We start from the raw sequence: 16,871 nt of genomic DNA, 5'->3' as shown, positions 1-16,871 counted from the left end.
CAGCAGCCCCTGCGCCACGAGCCTTCCGCGAGACTCCCCGCACCTCACGTTCGGCCGAAAGGACGGCACGCGGGATTTCTACATGTCGCGAGAGCCGCCAGGCGCGGGCGGTGATTGGCTGTGGGTAGGGTGGGGCGGGGCAGATGGTTGCCGGGAGACCGCTTCGTGCATTCAACCGCTGCTCGGGCGTGGGGCCCAGTGGGTGAGGTTGCGCTCGCGGGGTCTACTGCTGCTCCCCCTCCTGGGCAGAGCGGGGCCAGGCTGTGCCGCGTATCCGATCCCGTTCCCATCCCCATCCCCATCCCCATCCCCCCCCCCCCGTCACCGTCACCGTCACTCACCCTCAATGCCTCCAGCCGCTCCTCGTGCCGCTTCCCCCGGGTCCCAGCGCAGTGCCGCCTCAGACCCTCCCCCCGTAGCTTCTAGACCTGCTCCTCAACCGGGGCCGCAGCACCGGGGCCTGGGATCCTTGCGGGGGGACCAAAGATAAACGAAGCCCTCCGTGTGTTGCCAACAGCTGGGACCGCAGCCAGGCAGCATGTTGTCACCCTGTGGTTTCCTGCGCCTTGTGTCAGGGTTTATCTTGAGAATCACATTTGCTCCGCTTCTGCGGTGCCCCACAGCACCCTTTCAGAGGAGCCCTGGGCCCTGTAGCACCCTGGTTTGAGTGTCGCTGCTCTGGGGTATTTGCACCCGGATCATCTCTTTTGACTCCAAGGTTGGGACCTGCTGATCTGGAGGGATGCGTGAACCAAACAGATCATCTCGTCTGAGTTTCGTTTGTGCATCCTTGTAGATGGGCGGTTCCCAACCGTGGGGTCACGATGCCATTTGATACGTGCCGATAAAAAAATGGGTTTGCAAAGATGCTCCACAGTGTTGGACGGTTAGGATGAAAATGGCAGGAAGAGCGCGGGGAATGGTGGGGTTCCCCTTGCAGGTGGGCAGGGCTCCAGCAGCTGCTTGGGGCTGGGAAGAGCGGGAAGAGGATGATCAGGCAGGGTGATTATGTGCATGTGCGCCTGCACGTGTGCACGTGGCAGCCAGGCAGCATGGAAAGCAGCGCCCGCAGCTCCCTCCAAGTCCATGCTGGGGTGCAGATTGAGGCCTCCGTGGTAAGGGAGGGAAGGGCTTGGGCAGGGCTGGGGCTGGAGGTGCTGCTCAGCTGGGCTGGTGGCCCAGGGCAGGAGGGATGCAGGGCCCGGTTTGGGGAGCAGGATGGAGCCACGGGGAGCTTGTCCAGGGAGGAGTGGGGGGGAAAGGAGGGTGGCTCCCTGCCACTGCCGCACTCCTGTGGAGGGTGGCATGGGGGGGCACGTGCCCTCCAAATTTGTTTGCAGGGGGCACAACTCCATGCTGCCACTACCACTGCTTTCAGGCAGGCAGGGAGTACCTCACAATGGGAGTGCAGCCGGCATCGGGGTTCCCCACAGCAGCACTGAGCCTCTCCACCCCGCTGTGTTCTCCTGAACTGGTCCGCCTGCTGGGCTCTGGAGGCCTCCAAGGAGAAAGTAGCAGGGCAGGGAGCCCTGAGCCCACAGTGGGCAGCCCACATCCTTCCCTCGCCCCGGGCTGCACTCCTGCCATGCTGCCTGTGGGGGGAGGGGATGTTGATCTTGTCTACATTGTTTTGGGGTTGCAAAAAATTTAAATTTCCAGCGTTTAAGTGGGGTCACGCTGAGGAAAAGATTGGGAAGCCCTGCTCTAGATTAATGATTCTCAGGCAGGGTGCTGCAGCGTTAGCATTGTTTGGCATATGTGACACGTAAGACGGGGTCCGGGGGGACACATGCCACCCCTGAGATTGGCCGAAGCTGCTGCTAGCTTTTGCAGGCGGTGACCGCTCACCACCCATCCTCCCTCGCCACTGACGGCACCACCGGCGTCTGTGGACATTCCCTGCTCACCACCACCCCCACCACCAACACCACTGCTGGCATCTGTGGGCAGTCCCCACTTGCCACTCTGCCCCTGCCCCTGACACGTCTGCCGGTGCAACAAAGAACTGGCTGTATTATTTTTTGTACTAAAAAAAGTGAAAACTAAGAACTAGTGTTTTCTATGGGGTACCTCAAGACACTGGGGTGTCTTGAACCTAAAAAGGTTGAGAGCCTGATCTAGATAATCTGCCTTTTTTCTCCCCCATTGAGTCAGTAACATGCTCCTGACTTGGCTTTTGGGGTGTGTGCAGTGCAGTCTGGGTGATCAGAGTCATGTCTGCAGTGCCCCCATTCCCTGTACTCTGACTAGCAACCTAACCTCTGCCCTGTAAACCATCATTTTGCTTTTTTAAATTATTCTTAGGGAAAACACATTTCAATGGTTTGGCTGAGGGAAACTGAATGCTACTGCCACAGGTCAGTAAAAAATATCAAGCATGGTTTTCAGAGATTCAGAGTCCCTACAGCTTCATTCACTCCAGTAGGCATTGTGAATGCCCAACAGATAGGGAAATCACTTACCAAAACCAGTCCACTTGTTTCATAAGTCACCTAAAAACTTACCGCTTACTGTGTAGTGACTTCAGGCTAGATTCCAGTGGACAGTTGTTCAGATTACAGGTCCTACAAGTGTTGGCACTAGTTGTCATTTTTTAACAAGCAGTGGAGCAGAAATGCTTTTTCACCCGAGAAATGGGCCTTCCAGATCATGTTAGTGGGGCAGTCTGAAAATTTGCTTCCCCTTTACAGTGTGGTACCACTTAAAGAATATAGAACTTATGTCTTTCGGGTTCAGGAACTTTTGGAAAACACTAAAATTACTTATTGTGTATATGCATGCACTCTGTAACTTAAATGATCTGTGGACATTAGGACATGAACTAATATATATACTACTTTCTAGGAGGAAACTTAAAGTACATAAGAAATGGCAAATAATCACAAGCCTCCTACAGCTCGTCCTTCTTCAAGAGGACCGGGACTGACAGCCAGGCCTTCGTCATCTTTGTTACGGACTCTATCAGCAACCAGAGTAGGAACAGGGGTGTGTTAAAATAATTTGTTTGCTGTGAAGTATTAGTTTTTATCTGAATAGCTATCATTTTTCTACAAGGAAAAATAGGGTACCAGATGATGACTGCTGGTGACCAAGATTGCAGTCTTCATCTTTCATTCCAAGACGGTTTGCTCCTTTATGTCATAAAACCACTGTTACTCCATATTTTGGATGGAATGGATCCAGAAATTGGATGGAATGATCAGGGTCACTAGTGATAGCAACAAAAAGTCTTTTAGAAAAATTATCTATTTTGAAGACTGCTGTGTAAAGTGGAGATAACCAAGCTAACTTTAAATAAGCTACCTCAAGCTTGGGAAGCAGTTTAGTTGTATTATCATGGAAAATCGCGTGGGCTAATTCACTTATTGAGAATCAGAGTACCGTATTTACTTGGGTAAAGACCAACACTCCCATTCCCCCCATTTAACACGATGGGGAAAGGCCCTCATCTGACAATCGAGTATGAGGCAGTGTGGGGCAGGCTGCATCTGCAGCCCCCAGGGGCCAGCCTGCCCCACTGCCTCTGCATCCTCTGCATCCCCACTTCTCCAGCCTTGCAGCCTCAAACCCTGCTGCCCCCTGATCCCCACTGCTGCACTTCCACTTACCTTTGCTCCACGCCAGCAGGATTCATCCTTGCTTCAGCATGAAGCATGTGCTCCATCCCAGCTCTGTAGCAGTAATGTCAATTCTGCACCTCTGCTATGAGCTGGTCTCAGTGCCCCCAGGCTGCAGCAGAGCTGGAACCTGTCAACATGGAGCAAAGGTAAGAGTAAGGCAGTAATAGGGCAAGGTAGAGGGGCAGACAGGGTTAGAAACTTTGGCAGGGGAGTGCAGAGGAAGACTGAAGGAAGGGAAGGTGAGGATTTGATGAGGTTGCTGGGGGCAGAAGTGGTGTGGAGCAGGGAGAGGGGGCCTGAGGCTGTGAGGGACATGCAAAGGGGGGAAACTTGGGGAACGAAGGCAGGTGGCAGGGAGCAAGCTGCCTGCTCCACACTGCCTGCCCCATTACTGCCTCCCCCACTGTCTGTCCCCCCACCCTCTACCCTATTACTGCCCCCTCATCACTTATCCTCCCACTGCCTGCAGTAGTAGAGGGGTATGAATATAAGATGATCCTCCAATAATTGGATTCTACACATGGAAAATTATAAACAATTTATAAATGTTCTGTGTATAGAATTTTGGGGAGAGTCATCTTAAATCGAGGGCCATCTTGTATTCAGGTAAACATAGTAAAAAAGTTGATATTAAGCTTCAGGCTGCCATGGCTGTACCTTTTCTGATACCTGAGCTAGCTTATTTTAAAGGTAGTTCAGTTATTAGAAAAATACATCAGTGTCCTTATCTTTGCCTCCCTCTATGCTTTTATTGACATTTTGGGAGTAATTTATATTAGGTTTTCTTCTGTTCCTCTTAGACTTGAATAGTGGATAAAGGCTGAAACAAGGTTACATTCATGCTATTGATAAAATAAGTGTCAGCGCAGTCACAGCACACCATTACTACAGAATAATTTACTTCATAGGGGGCACATCTACAGGAGACATTTATTAAGTCTACTTAGCTCTGCAGTAAAACATCAGTGTCTAGATATGCTGCCCTAATAGGCCACAGAAAACGAATAAACTCCGCAGTAAATACAAGTACTATCCTACTGTGAAGTTATTTACTGAGCAACAACACACATGTAGATTCTGACATGGGAGTAAATTGTACTTAGTCAGCTCAGCCAACAGGGGGCCACACTCCTGCCTGCTGCCTAGCTACATGATCTAGCAAGCTCTTCTGCCGCCCAACGCAGCCACCTGGTGCCCGGGGATGACCCCTGTACCCCCTGCCAGCCTAGGGCTGCCCCCAAGGCCACACTGCTATTGCCAGCCAGAGCCCAGGACTGACTTCTATGCCTCCTGCCAACTCAGGGCTGACATCTGGGTAGCTGTGGACAGAGCCTGGAACTCCCTCTGACTGCTGCAGGGGAGCAGAGCAGGGCAGGAGCAGCCCTGGCCTAAACTGCTCCTCCTGCCTCAAATTACTGCTGTCCCAGGTACATGTATAAAAGCTACTCCCAGGAATAGTTTGTTGCTGCATAAAATACTTCACAGTTTATTCAGTAGCATTAATTGCACATGTAGATTCTCCCAGTGGGTGCATCTATACATGTCGTTAATGCAACACAATAAACTCTAGAGCTGTTTGAGCTGGAGTAAACTGCTTCCAGTCACAGTGACTACATGTGTTCCTAAGACAGCAGCAGTTTCAGCTGGGACGTAGCAGGCCTGGGTTGACGGGGAATACAGGGGGGTCAGCCCCAGGCTCCAGGTGGTAGCAGCAAGCAGTAGAGGGGCTGGCAGGAGGCAGGAATTTGACCCCCAGCTGGCTGGGCTGACCAGGCACAGTTTGCAGCCGGAGTCACCTTCCACACATCCATGTGATTGCAGGTAAGTATTCCACAGTAAGATAGTACTGTCCCCAAAAGTATTACCTTATGGCAGAGTTAATTAATTTAATGCACCCGCATACCGCAGATGGTGATGCTTTACAATGGAACTAACTGGCCTACTCCACAGTAAAGCACACGTGTAGATGCACTCTAAGGAGTGAATACAAGATTAGCCCAAACTGTTTTTTTGCTGTTATAGTATCTTGCCACTAGGTGGCAGAGGAGCTGGTTTGTAAGGAGTAAAGGCTATCATCTAGCCAGAGATGAAATTGAATTGCAGAGCGAACACAATTGCTATACTAGTGTATAATTAATCCTTACTTTCCGAAGGGTGACTTTACCCTGGAGTGGAGTAACTTGCACTTGTATTGTGTATGCTCTACTTTTAGTATGGACTAGAGTTAATATATTCTTTAGTAAATATGTCATTGTGTTTTTACTCCTACACCAGGGTATAGTTATGCCTACTTTTCTGAAGAGTATCTTTACCACGGAGAAGAGCGATTTACACTATTATGCATCTGATTTCCATTCCATTTTTACTCTGAAGAGAAATTACTCTGGACTAAACAAGCAATGAAGATCTAAAATCACAATGTTTCTAACTGATAAAAGCACCCAAGCTCTAAGATTTCTAATATGCTGCTTAATAATTGCATGAACATTATCACCTGTTAATTATTATTCTAAGATGGGATTTTGGTTTTTTTGCCCAGATGCCCCCTGGTACACCAAGACCTGGGACTCGTGCTGGTCCCATGGGTACTGGTGGGGTCCTGTCAAGTCAGATTAAAGTTGCTGATCGTCCAGTGACACAACAGGGATTGAGTGGAATGAAAACTGGAATGAAAGGTATTGTAGAATATGTGAAAAAGTATCATCTTAATATTGAAAAGTTTTTTAAATGGTGTCAGTTGTTACTGTTTTGGGGGAATTAGATGGTGGAAAATATGTTTAGCTCTGGTAGCTCAGAAGTTTGAATAAAAACTCATAGGATTTGAAGCTCGAGCGAAAATTTAATTTGGTAGAATTGATAAGGATTTAAAGACGCGCCTTGCACATAATGACATGACAAGCTTCACACTTTCTTTTGTCATTGTGAAAGTAAAACTATATGGTAAATTTAATTAACTGTCTAGCATGCAAGTACGTATGCATGTTTACATGCCCATGTTGTCTAGAATATAAATCCCACTTCATTACACAAAACATTGGACGTGCATATGAAATTGAAAAATGTTGGCATGTCTGAATGACAGCCTTAATCTGTGACTCCAGCTCATGTAGGTATGCTTAAGATAGCTGTAGAATAGTTGATTTGGTAGCAGTGTACCTGTGATACCATGGGCTTCCCACCCATGCATTTACCCAGGGTCACACACAGTTTTGAAGTTCACAGTGGACTCTATCCTGTAGGAACTACACTGTGATCGGGATCTAAACAAGTGGAAAGCTAATATGTCTGTATGAGGTACAGTACATTTTTGACCGCATTGCAGACATAACGTTTATTCTGTATTGAACACATGTGCATGTGCATGAATACACACAATCTTAGGAGAACCTCATAAGCTTGCAAAATAAAACACTCAAAAGTTAGCAAAATGCCAAAGTTAAAGTTGGACTCTTAATTTGGTGCCCCTGTGTACATACATTGTTTTAACTCAGTGATCAGATGCTATTTTTTCACAGAATTTCTGCCCCATTTTGTGCACAGAATAAAGAGTGCTTACTTAATAAACAGCTGTTTAATATGTTGTCCTCTTTGTTTAATACACATTTCTTATTAATTTCCTCATGAGCCCTGGCACTTGTTGCTACACTGAGTGCTTCACAATTAATTCATTTCAGAGGTCTTCTGTAAGGTGAAGAGATATGATTACCCCCATTTAAAGAGAGGGAACTGACACAGTAAAATTAAAGTTAGATGTGTCCAATAAATTTACATGTTGTAACCGGACTTTATAATTCTTAGAATGATATAGAATTTAAATGTTCAAAAGAGAGTTCATTTTGATTTCACCTGCATTTTTAGATGCTCAGTATTTTTACAGATCAGACCCCTCGATCATGTCAGGTACCGAAGAATAAGGAACATACAATTAGTAACAGTGTATGAAAAGTTCCTTTTAAACTACTGACAGAGCATCACATAAAATTCTGTGACATAGGTAGAGAGCTAATTAACAAGAATGGAGTCCCATTGTCAAGAACAGCATTTAGCTTTGTTAACTGGTTCATCCCTAGGGCATTGGTTCATCCCCAGAGAAGCTTCATTCTATGTCTGAAGGAGGCAGAGATTTTGTGAAAAAAATAGTTTTTCCCCAGATACCTCTCCTCTTTTACCTGTGCTGCTACATCCCACTTCCTCTCCCCCCTCTTCCCCTCCCCCCCAGCCTGTTCATCACCCCTGACACCTCCATTTCTATTTTCACTGACTGGTTTTCTTGCCTGCATTGCATGCAAGCCTCTGTCCTCTTTACTATTCCTTCCATCCAGGAACAGCACACACACACGCTAACTGCAGGTGCTTTCTCAGCCTGACGAAGGGTTTTTCAACCTGAAAGCTTGCTGAGATATATTTCTGTAACTCTTCAGTTGGTCTGCTAAAACATACCATATTAGACTGACACAAAGGAAGAGGTCTTATCTGCCAGTGCCATGTCCTTAGACCAACACCCCTAGCACCTGACTGCAAGAACATAAGGCCTTGGGCACATCTAAGCCCCAGGGCTGGGGCTGGCAGGGAGAGTTCTCTGGCAGCCGTTGTGGGAGAAGCCCCTGCAAGAGAGAAAAGAAAAGCTTTGTCATAGTTTGGCTGCCTGAGATGCTGCTGGTGCTACTGTGCTGCTGCTCACTATGTTATTATTTTACCTTTTGTCATTTAAAGTGGTGGACCAGGCTGAGGCTGTAGAGGAGGAGGCCTCATTGGGGCACACTATTGTGCCATGTAGAAGCCCCAGTGCCAGTGAGGGCCTGCCTTAACACACGCACAGTGTCACCTGTGTCACGGGTTTTGCTTGTCAGCAGCTTGAGGTGCAGTTTCCCAGAAACCCCTGCACCTATTTCATAGATTCATAGATGTTAGGGTCGGAAGGGACCTCAATAGATCATCGAGTCCAACCCCCTGCATAGGCAGGAAAGAGTGCTGGGTCTAGATGACCCCAGCTAGGTGGTTATCTAACCTCCTCTTGAAGACCCCCAGGGTAGGGGAGAGCACCACCTCCCTTGGGAGCCTGTTCCAGACCTTGGCCACTCGAACTGTGAAGAAGTTCCTCCTAATGTCCAATCTAAATCTGCTCTCTGCTAGCTTGTGGCCATTATTTCTTGTAACCCCCGGGGGCGCCTTGGTGAATAAATACTCACCAATTCCCTTCTGTGCCCCCGTGATGAACTTACAGGCAGCCACAAGGTCGCCTCTCAACCTTCTCTTGCGGAGGCTGAAAAGGTCCAGTTTCTCTAGTCTCTCCTCGTAGGGCTTGGTCTGCAGGCCCTTAACCATATGAGTGGCCCTTCTCTGGACCCTCTCCAGGTTATCCGCATCCCTCTTGAAGTGCAGCGCCCAGAATTGCACACAGTACTCCAACTGCGGTCTGACCAGCGCCCGATAGAGGGGAAGTATCACCTCCTTGGACCTATTCGTCATGCATCTGCTGATGCACGATAAAGTGCCATTGGCTTTTCTGATTTCCTTGAAACTTGGCAGGCTTCATGGCCTCAGAAGGGGCTACCATCCCTGCAAGTGTCATCCAAATCAGGCAAGAAATGACAAAGTCATAGGGAGTTTCATGCTTCCCCATTATGGCCTATGGGCAAAACATTGAAACAGCTTCGACGAAATGAAACGGAACAGTGGTTTTGAAATTAAATGAAACTTGAAAAGAAATGCTGTCGTGTCGAAACAGAACGGTGCTGTTTTGCACAGCCCTTAATTGCAGTACAAATTGCATCTAGTGAAATGTCTGAAATCTTTGTCAAGAAAGGCTAAAATGACTTATTGTCTTAAATGAATCAATTGTAATGTGAACAAGTACAACTATTGGGGGTTAGAAAGAAGAGACAGATTGAGTCCCTCCTTTTTTGTCCTTGCTTCTAAAACTCTCAGAAGTAACAGACTTCTATATTCTGTATTAAAGATGTTTCTTTTAATTCCCAGAAGGACAAAGTCTTCATATACTTCTCCTCTCTAAAGCCTAGTAACCACTGGAAAAAAGCTTTAGGATTGAATAGGGGAGCAATGGAGCTCTTTGCAGCTCATCACACCTGAGGTTGGTTTTATGATAACTTGGTTTCATGTATTTAGATTTCTTTCATACATTATCAACTGGAAATTGCTCTTTGTGGTTGGTAGACCAGCAAAGGAGTTTTGGATCACTGCAGAGCTCTGGTAGTGTTATTAGGATAATCCTTGTATTGTAGGTGGCCAAGAGTTGGTAAACGCCCTGCTGAATGAGTCTGTTAGCTGTACAGTAGATTGCTACTAAAGTAAATTTAATAGATTTTTTCATAGATTTTTTCAGGTCAGAAGAGACTTCAGTAGATCATCGAGTCCAACTCCCTGCCCTGGGCAAGAAAGAGTGCTGGGGTCAGATGACCCCAGCCAGGTGCTTGTCCAGCCTCCTCTTAAAGACCTCCAGGGAAGGGGAGAGCACCACCTCCATTGGAAGCCCATTCTAGATTCTGGTAACCTTTGCCATGAAGAAGTTCTTCCTGATGTCCAATCTAAATCTGCTGTCTGTCAGTTTGTGGCCATTGTTTCTAGTTACCCCAAGGGGCACCCTGGTAAACAGCATATCTCCTATTCCTTGCTGCCCTCCTGCCCCCCCACAATGAATTTGTAGCTAGCCACAGGATCACCTCTCAGCCTTCTCTTGCAGAGCCTGAAGAGATTCAGGTCCCTCAATCTCTCCTTGTACGGCCTAACCTGCAGGCCCCTAACCATACGAGTAGCCTTCCTCTTTACCAAAGTTATCCGTGTACTTCTTCAAGTGCGGTGCCCAAAACTGGACACAGTACTCCAGCTGCAGCCTTACCAATGCCACATAGAAAGGGAGTATCCCCTCCTTAAGACCTGTTTGCGATGCACCTGCTAATGCACAATAGAGTACGGTTAGCTTTACTTATCACTTCGTCACATTGACGACTCCTGTTCATCTTGGAGTCTATGACACTGAGCATTGGCAATGCTGTGGGGGTGCATGTGGGTGCCCATGCATCCCCTGAGCATGGCAGTGCACCCCCTATGAAAAGGGATGCCGCTTGCCACCTCCACCCCTCGCTGCCAACACCACCGCCGGCATCTGCGGGTGGTCAGTGATCGCTGCTGGCCACTGCTGCGTGGTCACCACCCCTGGTCAGTGCTTGTGCCAGCTTGTGTCAATAACAGTGGTGTCTGCAGAAACTCCCCACTTACCGCTTCCACCAGCGCTGCTGTGCCTCTCTAGCCCTTGGGCATGCATTGTTCATGATTCTGAGATTCCTTTCTGCCACTATGCTACTTAGCAGGTCATCTCCCAATCTGTAAGTGTGTTGGTGATTCTTTCTCCCTAGGTGCTTGCACTTACCTTTTTAAAACTGCATCCTATTCTGCTCTGCCCACTTTTCCAACCTGTCCAAGTTCACCTGAATCTGTTCCCTGCCCACCCAAGTGTTTACTTTACCCCATAATTTGGTGTCGTCCACAAATTTGGACAAAGTGCTCTCCATGGCCTCATCCAAGTCTCTGATGTTGATATTGAACTGCAGTGGTCCAAGGACCGAACCTTGGGGGACCCCACTGCCCACATCTTTCCAGGTCAATACCATCCACCACCGCTCTCTGGGTGCATCCCATAAGCCAATTTACTACCCACACGACCGTGTTATTAGCTGTGTCACAGCTGTTTAGTTTATTTATAAGAATGGGATGAGACACCGTATCAAAGGCCTTTTTGAAAGCCAGGTAAATCACATCTACCTCGACTCCTGCATCTAAGCATTTTGTGACCTGGTTGTAAAAAGAAACAAGGTTAGTCAGGCAGGATCTACCTGCTATGAATCCATGCTGGTTGCCTTTCAGCATCATTTTTCCTGCTGGACTCCCACAAATGTTTTTCTTAATTAGTTTTTCAAAGTTTTTCCAAGGATAGAGGTGAGACTAACCGGCTTATAGTTACCTGGATCCTCCTTCCTCCCTTTCTTGAAAATAGGGACCACATTGGCCCTTTTCCAGTCCTCTGGGACCAGTCCTGAGTGCCACAAATGCTCCAACAGTCTTGCCAGTGGTTCTGCTATGACACTAGCTAATTCCCTCAGCACCCTTGAATGAAGATCGCCTGGGCCTGCTGGCTTAAACACGTCCGGGCCCTCCAAGTGTCCCTTCACTAGGTTGGCGCTAACTGTTGGTGGGCTGGTGTTCCTCTTGTGCCTGTCTATAATCTAACTGGGGGAGATGTCTTTATTCATGTTCAGGAATACAGATTTGAAAAAAATCATTGAAGAGCTCAGCTTTGTCACTCCTATCTGTCACCAATAGTCTGTCCTGTACGGGTCCTGTGTTGCCATGCATCTTCTTTTTGCTCCCTCTATACCTGAAGAAGGATTTTTTGTTGTCTTTAATTTTTGATGTTGATCTGAGTTCCGTTTCCTGAGATGGATAGCATTGTGGAAAATAATCTAACCCAGAATCACTATCTAATGGGTGAATAGAGTGACTGAATAACACCTAGGCTTATAGTAAGCTGTCAAAGGTGTTTTGCCCAGTAAACTGGGAAGAGAGCAGGTAAAGCATCTCCAGGTGATTTCAGCCTTAGGAGAGTCCAAAAAAAAAAAAAGACACAGCTCAGGGCAAGAGACTTGTTACTCTGATTCCATGGCTGGACTGGATCAGACTGCAGGAAGAGTTGCTCAGAACTCAGCTGTCTGAAACAACACAGAAGAACCACATGTCTAAGATGGAAAAAACTGGAACAGAATTGGAGCAGAAACTGAAAATAGAACCTTAGCTGAGGTGAAAGTTATAGAGAGCAGGGTTAAGTTAAATGTTCCTATGATGATTTGTCATGTAATGTCTTTATTTTCAATACATCTCTCTCTTCTAGCAAAATTTTGTATTATTTTTTAGGGCAAATTATTCTTTTCATGACTCATCTGTCTTTGAAGGATTTAGCCAGTTATCATAAAAAATGTCAGTTGTTTAAGTAATCTAATTCCTCACAAAAGTATTTCTTTTATTTGGATGCATTAATTGAATAAAGTCCATGTGAGGTCACTGAAGATGGTGACTGTTTTGAAGTGTAATTTCTGCAGGTCCTTTGTTGTCATGAGCTACAACTCAATAAAATGCATTGCCTTCTAACAAAATGTTACTTGTTCTTTTTTGCTAGGTCCTCAGCGACAGATTATGGATAAATCCTATTATCTTGGATTACTTAGGTAGGTTTGTGGCAATGTTTTCAAAATGGAACATAGCTAATGCCCTCTACCTTCCCTCACCCTTTTCAATGAATAAAATACAATCTCATAAAACTAGTAATAGCCATACTTTTTACTGTTAATTAGATTGGCTGTACATTTATGAGGGTTGACTGTATACATTATAAGGTTTGGAAGAACAAGGAGGGACTTTATTCTGGGGTGAATGTCCCAAGAACATTCTCTTTCCAAGAATAAATTGGCTTATTTGTATTTTATTGCACTGAAGTCTTATCTTTGTTCTGGCTTTAACTCAAGTTATCCACAGTAGGTTAAAGCCTTCTTAGTTTAGCCTAATTTTAAATGAGTCATCTGACTACAGAACATCACAGTGTATTTGGATTAGCAGCCTGATTAGCTTAGCATTCACTGCATTGTTAACTTCAGTGGCAGTCTCTATGCATGATTGGCCAGCTACTTTGAATTTAAAGCACCACTTGTGCTAGAGACTTTTTTGAATACGTCTTTGCTGGGCTATGGGCAACACCTGACGTATACTTCAAGCTAGCACTACAGGGAAGGTGATCTCTGGGAATCTTATAAAGCTTTGTCACAATTGCTTCACTTGCTTGAGTTAATGGGCGCTGCTTTGTTCTACATACATTGTTCCCTAAGGTTTAGTTTGACCAGGTTCAGAAAGATTACAAAACTAAGACGTTTTCTTGAAATGTCTAATGTTTTTGCCATCATCACATCCCAATAAAAATAAGGAAAAAATGAAAATAGATTTCGGAGATATTGCACCATTGTGCTCTGCTCAGTAGTAAAAGTTTAGTGACCAATTTATATATTCTTATATATTCTGTTTGCTAAATTAATCCTGCCTCTTGAAAACAGTTATAGAACATTTTCTTAACTATGAGACAATAGAACATTGTTTTTGTCATAATTCTTTAACTAAGTGCTAAATTACTAAGTACTGTGCTAATACCGTCCATATGGCTTGTGTGAATTGTGCTACAATACCATCCATATGGATTGTCTGAACAGCCTGCTGATCATTTAATACATTACCTAATAAGGGAGTGAATTCAGTGGCATGTTTCTTGGTTAACTGGTCAGTTAAGGTCCAGCAAGGAACACAGGAAACTAGTCCAGCCTCCTGCTCAGAGCAGAATGGTCTCTGACTAAACCATCGCTGTCTAACCTGCACTTGAAAATTTCCAGGGATGAAGAGTCCACAGCTTCTCTAGATACCCTGTTCCAATATTTGACCACTCTCATAGTCAGAAAGCTCCTCTTAATCTCTAACCTAAGTTACCTCTGCTGCAGCTTGAGGTTATTGCTTCTAGTCTGATTTCCCTATAGCCACAGAGTATATATAGTCTATCTCAATCCTCTCTGTAATTGCCCTTCAGGTATTTGAAGACTATTATCTAATCTCCCCTCAGTCTTCTGTTCTTCTGACTAAATAAACCTATTTCTTTCAGTCTTTTCTCATAAATCATGCTTCCCAGGCCCCTAATCCTTTTTGTTGCTCTGTTCTGGACTCTTTCTAATCTGTCCACATACTTCTGGACATGTGGGGCCCAAAACTGGACACAGTACTCCAGGCCTCACTAGTGCTGAATAGAGCAGAACTTCTTCCCTTAATTTGCAAGTGACACTCCTGTTAATACAACCCATTATACCATTGGCTTATATTGCAACAAGAGCACACTGCTTGTGTTCAGCTGGTGGTCAAACATACCCTGGAGGCTGTATCCAGTACACAGAGCTGCTCTGTCTGGCCTGCCGAGTTACCAGTGAGCAACTGGAAACTGTTCGTCATGACCATAGGAAATGATCTGCCACAGAATTCAGGACCTTGGAATTTACTAGTCTCTTGTGGCCCCACCAACCCTGCCCCTGCTATGTACCCTGTGCTGGACTTCCTGCTGTGTGCCCCATGCCACAGCCAGAGCTGAAGCTGTGACACAGGACACAGGCATGTGGTGTCAGTGGCAGCTTTGGGGCACGTGGCAAGATCTGGTGCAGCTGCTGCCACTGTTGAGTGCCCTGGGACAGATCTGGAGCTGCTGCTGCCAGCACATGCCCCAGACTGGATCTGGCCCACAAGAGGTTCCACAGTCTGGATCAGGTCTGGGGCATGAGAAGAGTTTGACATCCCTGGTCTACTGTCACTCCCAGGTCCTTCTCTGTAATATTTCAGTCTAGCCATCCATTTCCCAATCTGTATTTGTGCATGTAATTATTTGGTCCCAAGTGCAGGACTCTGCACTTGCCCTTTCTGAATTTCATCTGATGGAATGTGGACCATTTTTCTAGTCTTTCCTGCTCATTCTGGATTCAAGTTCTACCTTCCAGAGTGTCTGCAGCTCCACCCAACTTGGTGTCATTGTAGCAGGCTTGTGGCCACTGGGGCAGCTTTGATGCTGCCTGGTGGCTGTGTGGCCCCTGCCTGGCTCAGGCTTGACTGTAGCCCCCCACACCTTTTTCTTATTGAAGTTTGTGTAAGGGAGGCTACCCATGGGCTCTGAGTGAGCCTGAGCCTGTGTCAATCCCTATTGGGCCTCTCTCAGGTCCCATTAGTCACAATCCTGCCTCCCAGTTTAGTAGGCCCTCTCAGCCTGTCTGTACTTTTAAATTGCAGAGCTCCATTCCTCCCCTACACTGTGCCCCAAGTCTCACAGATGTCATCAATCCATGATGTTCTCACTTCATACTCTTAGCCCCTGTCTGGATCCTCAGGCCTCCTGGTCCCTTACTTAGCTTCTCCCTGAGCTCTCAGACCCCTGGTCCTACACATAGCCCATTCTCTGGGTTCTCAGAGCTCTGGTCCCACACACAGCCCTTCTCTGGGCCCACAGACCTCTCAGTCTCAGCTCCCTTCTGGGCTTGGGGACCCTTTAGTCCAGGTTAACCTCCTCTGGGCCCATGGACCCTCTGGTCCAGGTCTTTAGCAATGAGTCTCAAGCCTGCCCCAGCGGGGCTCAAGGCTAAACCCTAGTTCAACTAAATCAAAGCACCTGCATCCTCTAGCAGGCACCCCAACCCTCTTTGGGCTTAACCTAAAACCAAAGTCACCTGCCTATAGATAGGCCCCAGATAGATAGGATCCTTCTCTGCCCCAGATACCTTCCCTTATCTCCCTGTCTGCAGTTTCTCATTGAGCTCCACTGTCAGTTCAGGAGTTCTGTCATCAGCTCCTCCCTTCATAGCTGCCAGGGCTGCAAGGTACCTTGCACCTTCACCTTTTCAACCAAGTCCTCCTTCTTTGTGAGCAGCAAGTTGAGAAGAGTTTCCCCCTAGTTGGCCTCTCTACCATTTATACCAAAAAGTTATAACAACCACTCTGCAAGAATTTGTTGGATTACTTGTGTTTTCCTCCCAGCAGATGTCCTGATAGTTAAAGTCCCCCAAGAGAACTAGGTCCTGTAATTTGGCAACTTCCATTGGATGTTTAAAGCAGGCCTTATCCGTCTCATTTGGTGACATATAGCACCTCCCCCCCCCCCCACCACCACCACTGCTCTCCTCTCTGACTTTTATCCAGGGGCTTTCAAAAGGCATACCTTCCACTTTATACAGAACTTACATGTATATCTCCATTATATATAGGCCAACACCTACTTCTTTTTTCTCCCTGCCTGTCCTTTCTGAACAATTTGTACCCATCCATGACAGTACTCCAGACATGTGAAGTGTCCCACCACATCTCCATAATCCTAATTACATCATATTTCTCAATTGTACAAGGATCTCCTTTTCTTCCTGTTTATTCCTCATGTTTCTCTCACTAATATATGAATATCTTAGGTATCTTGTTACTGGACTTTAATGTTAGACTTCAGGTAGTGGCACTGAAGTCATAAATGCTTGGGCAAGAAGGGTGCTTGTACACGTAATGCCATTACCATGTACACATGACAGAAATGTTAATGGCATAACACTGTACACGTGCAAGAGTTTTGGGGGTTTTAAATGAGTTTGCATTGTTGCAAACTAAACTACATCCAGATGTAAATGTTGCAAA

General features: G+C 46.4%; 1 protein-coding gene across 3 annotated transcripts in view; it reads left to right on the top strand.

Annotated features, from left to right (window-relative positions):
* The first annotated feature begins 115 nt into the window (after nt 1-115).
* IFT74 (intraflagellar transport 74) overlaps nt 116-16,871 on the top strand; it is an 87,302-nt gene continuing 70,546 nt past the window's right edge. For 2 of the 3 annotated variants that reach the window (XM_006268986.3, XM_059724646.1), the window contains exons 1-4: nt 116-202; nt 2,845-2,985; nt 6,160-6,295; nt 12,808-12,856. In XM_006268986.3, coding sequence (XP_006269048.1) covers nt 2,869-2,985; nt 6,160-6,295; nt 12,808-12,856 — 302 coding nt within the window. In that variant the 5' untranslated portion in view covers nt 116-202; nt 2,845-2,868. Of the gene's footprint in view, nt 203-2,304; nt 2,358-2,844; nt 2,986-6,159; nt 6,296-12,807; nt 12,857-16,871 lie in introns of all 3 variants that reach the window. The other variant, XM_019490705.2, reaches the window with a different exon arrangement.

The sequence above is a fragment of the Alligator mississippiensis genome, chromosome 3 (assembly GCF_030867095.1).
Source record: "Alligator mississippiensis isolate rAllMis1 chromosome 3, rAllMis1, whole genome shotgun sequence".
NCBI lineage: Eukaryota > Metazoa > Chordata > Crocodylia > Alligatoridae > Alligator > Alligator mississippiensis.
Note: the sequence above shows the minus strand (reverse complement) of the source record. Positions and strands in the feature narration are given on the sequence as shown.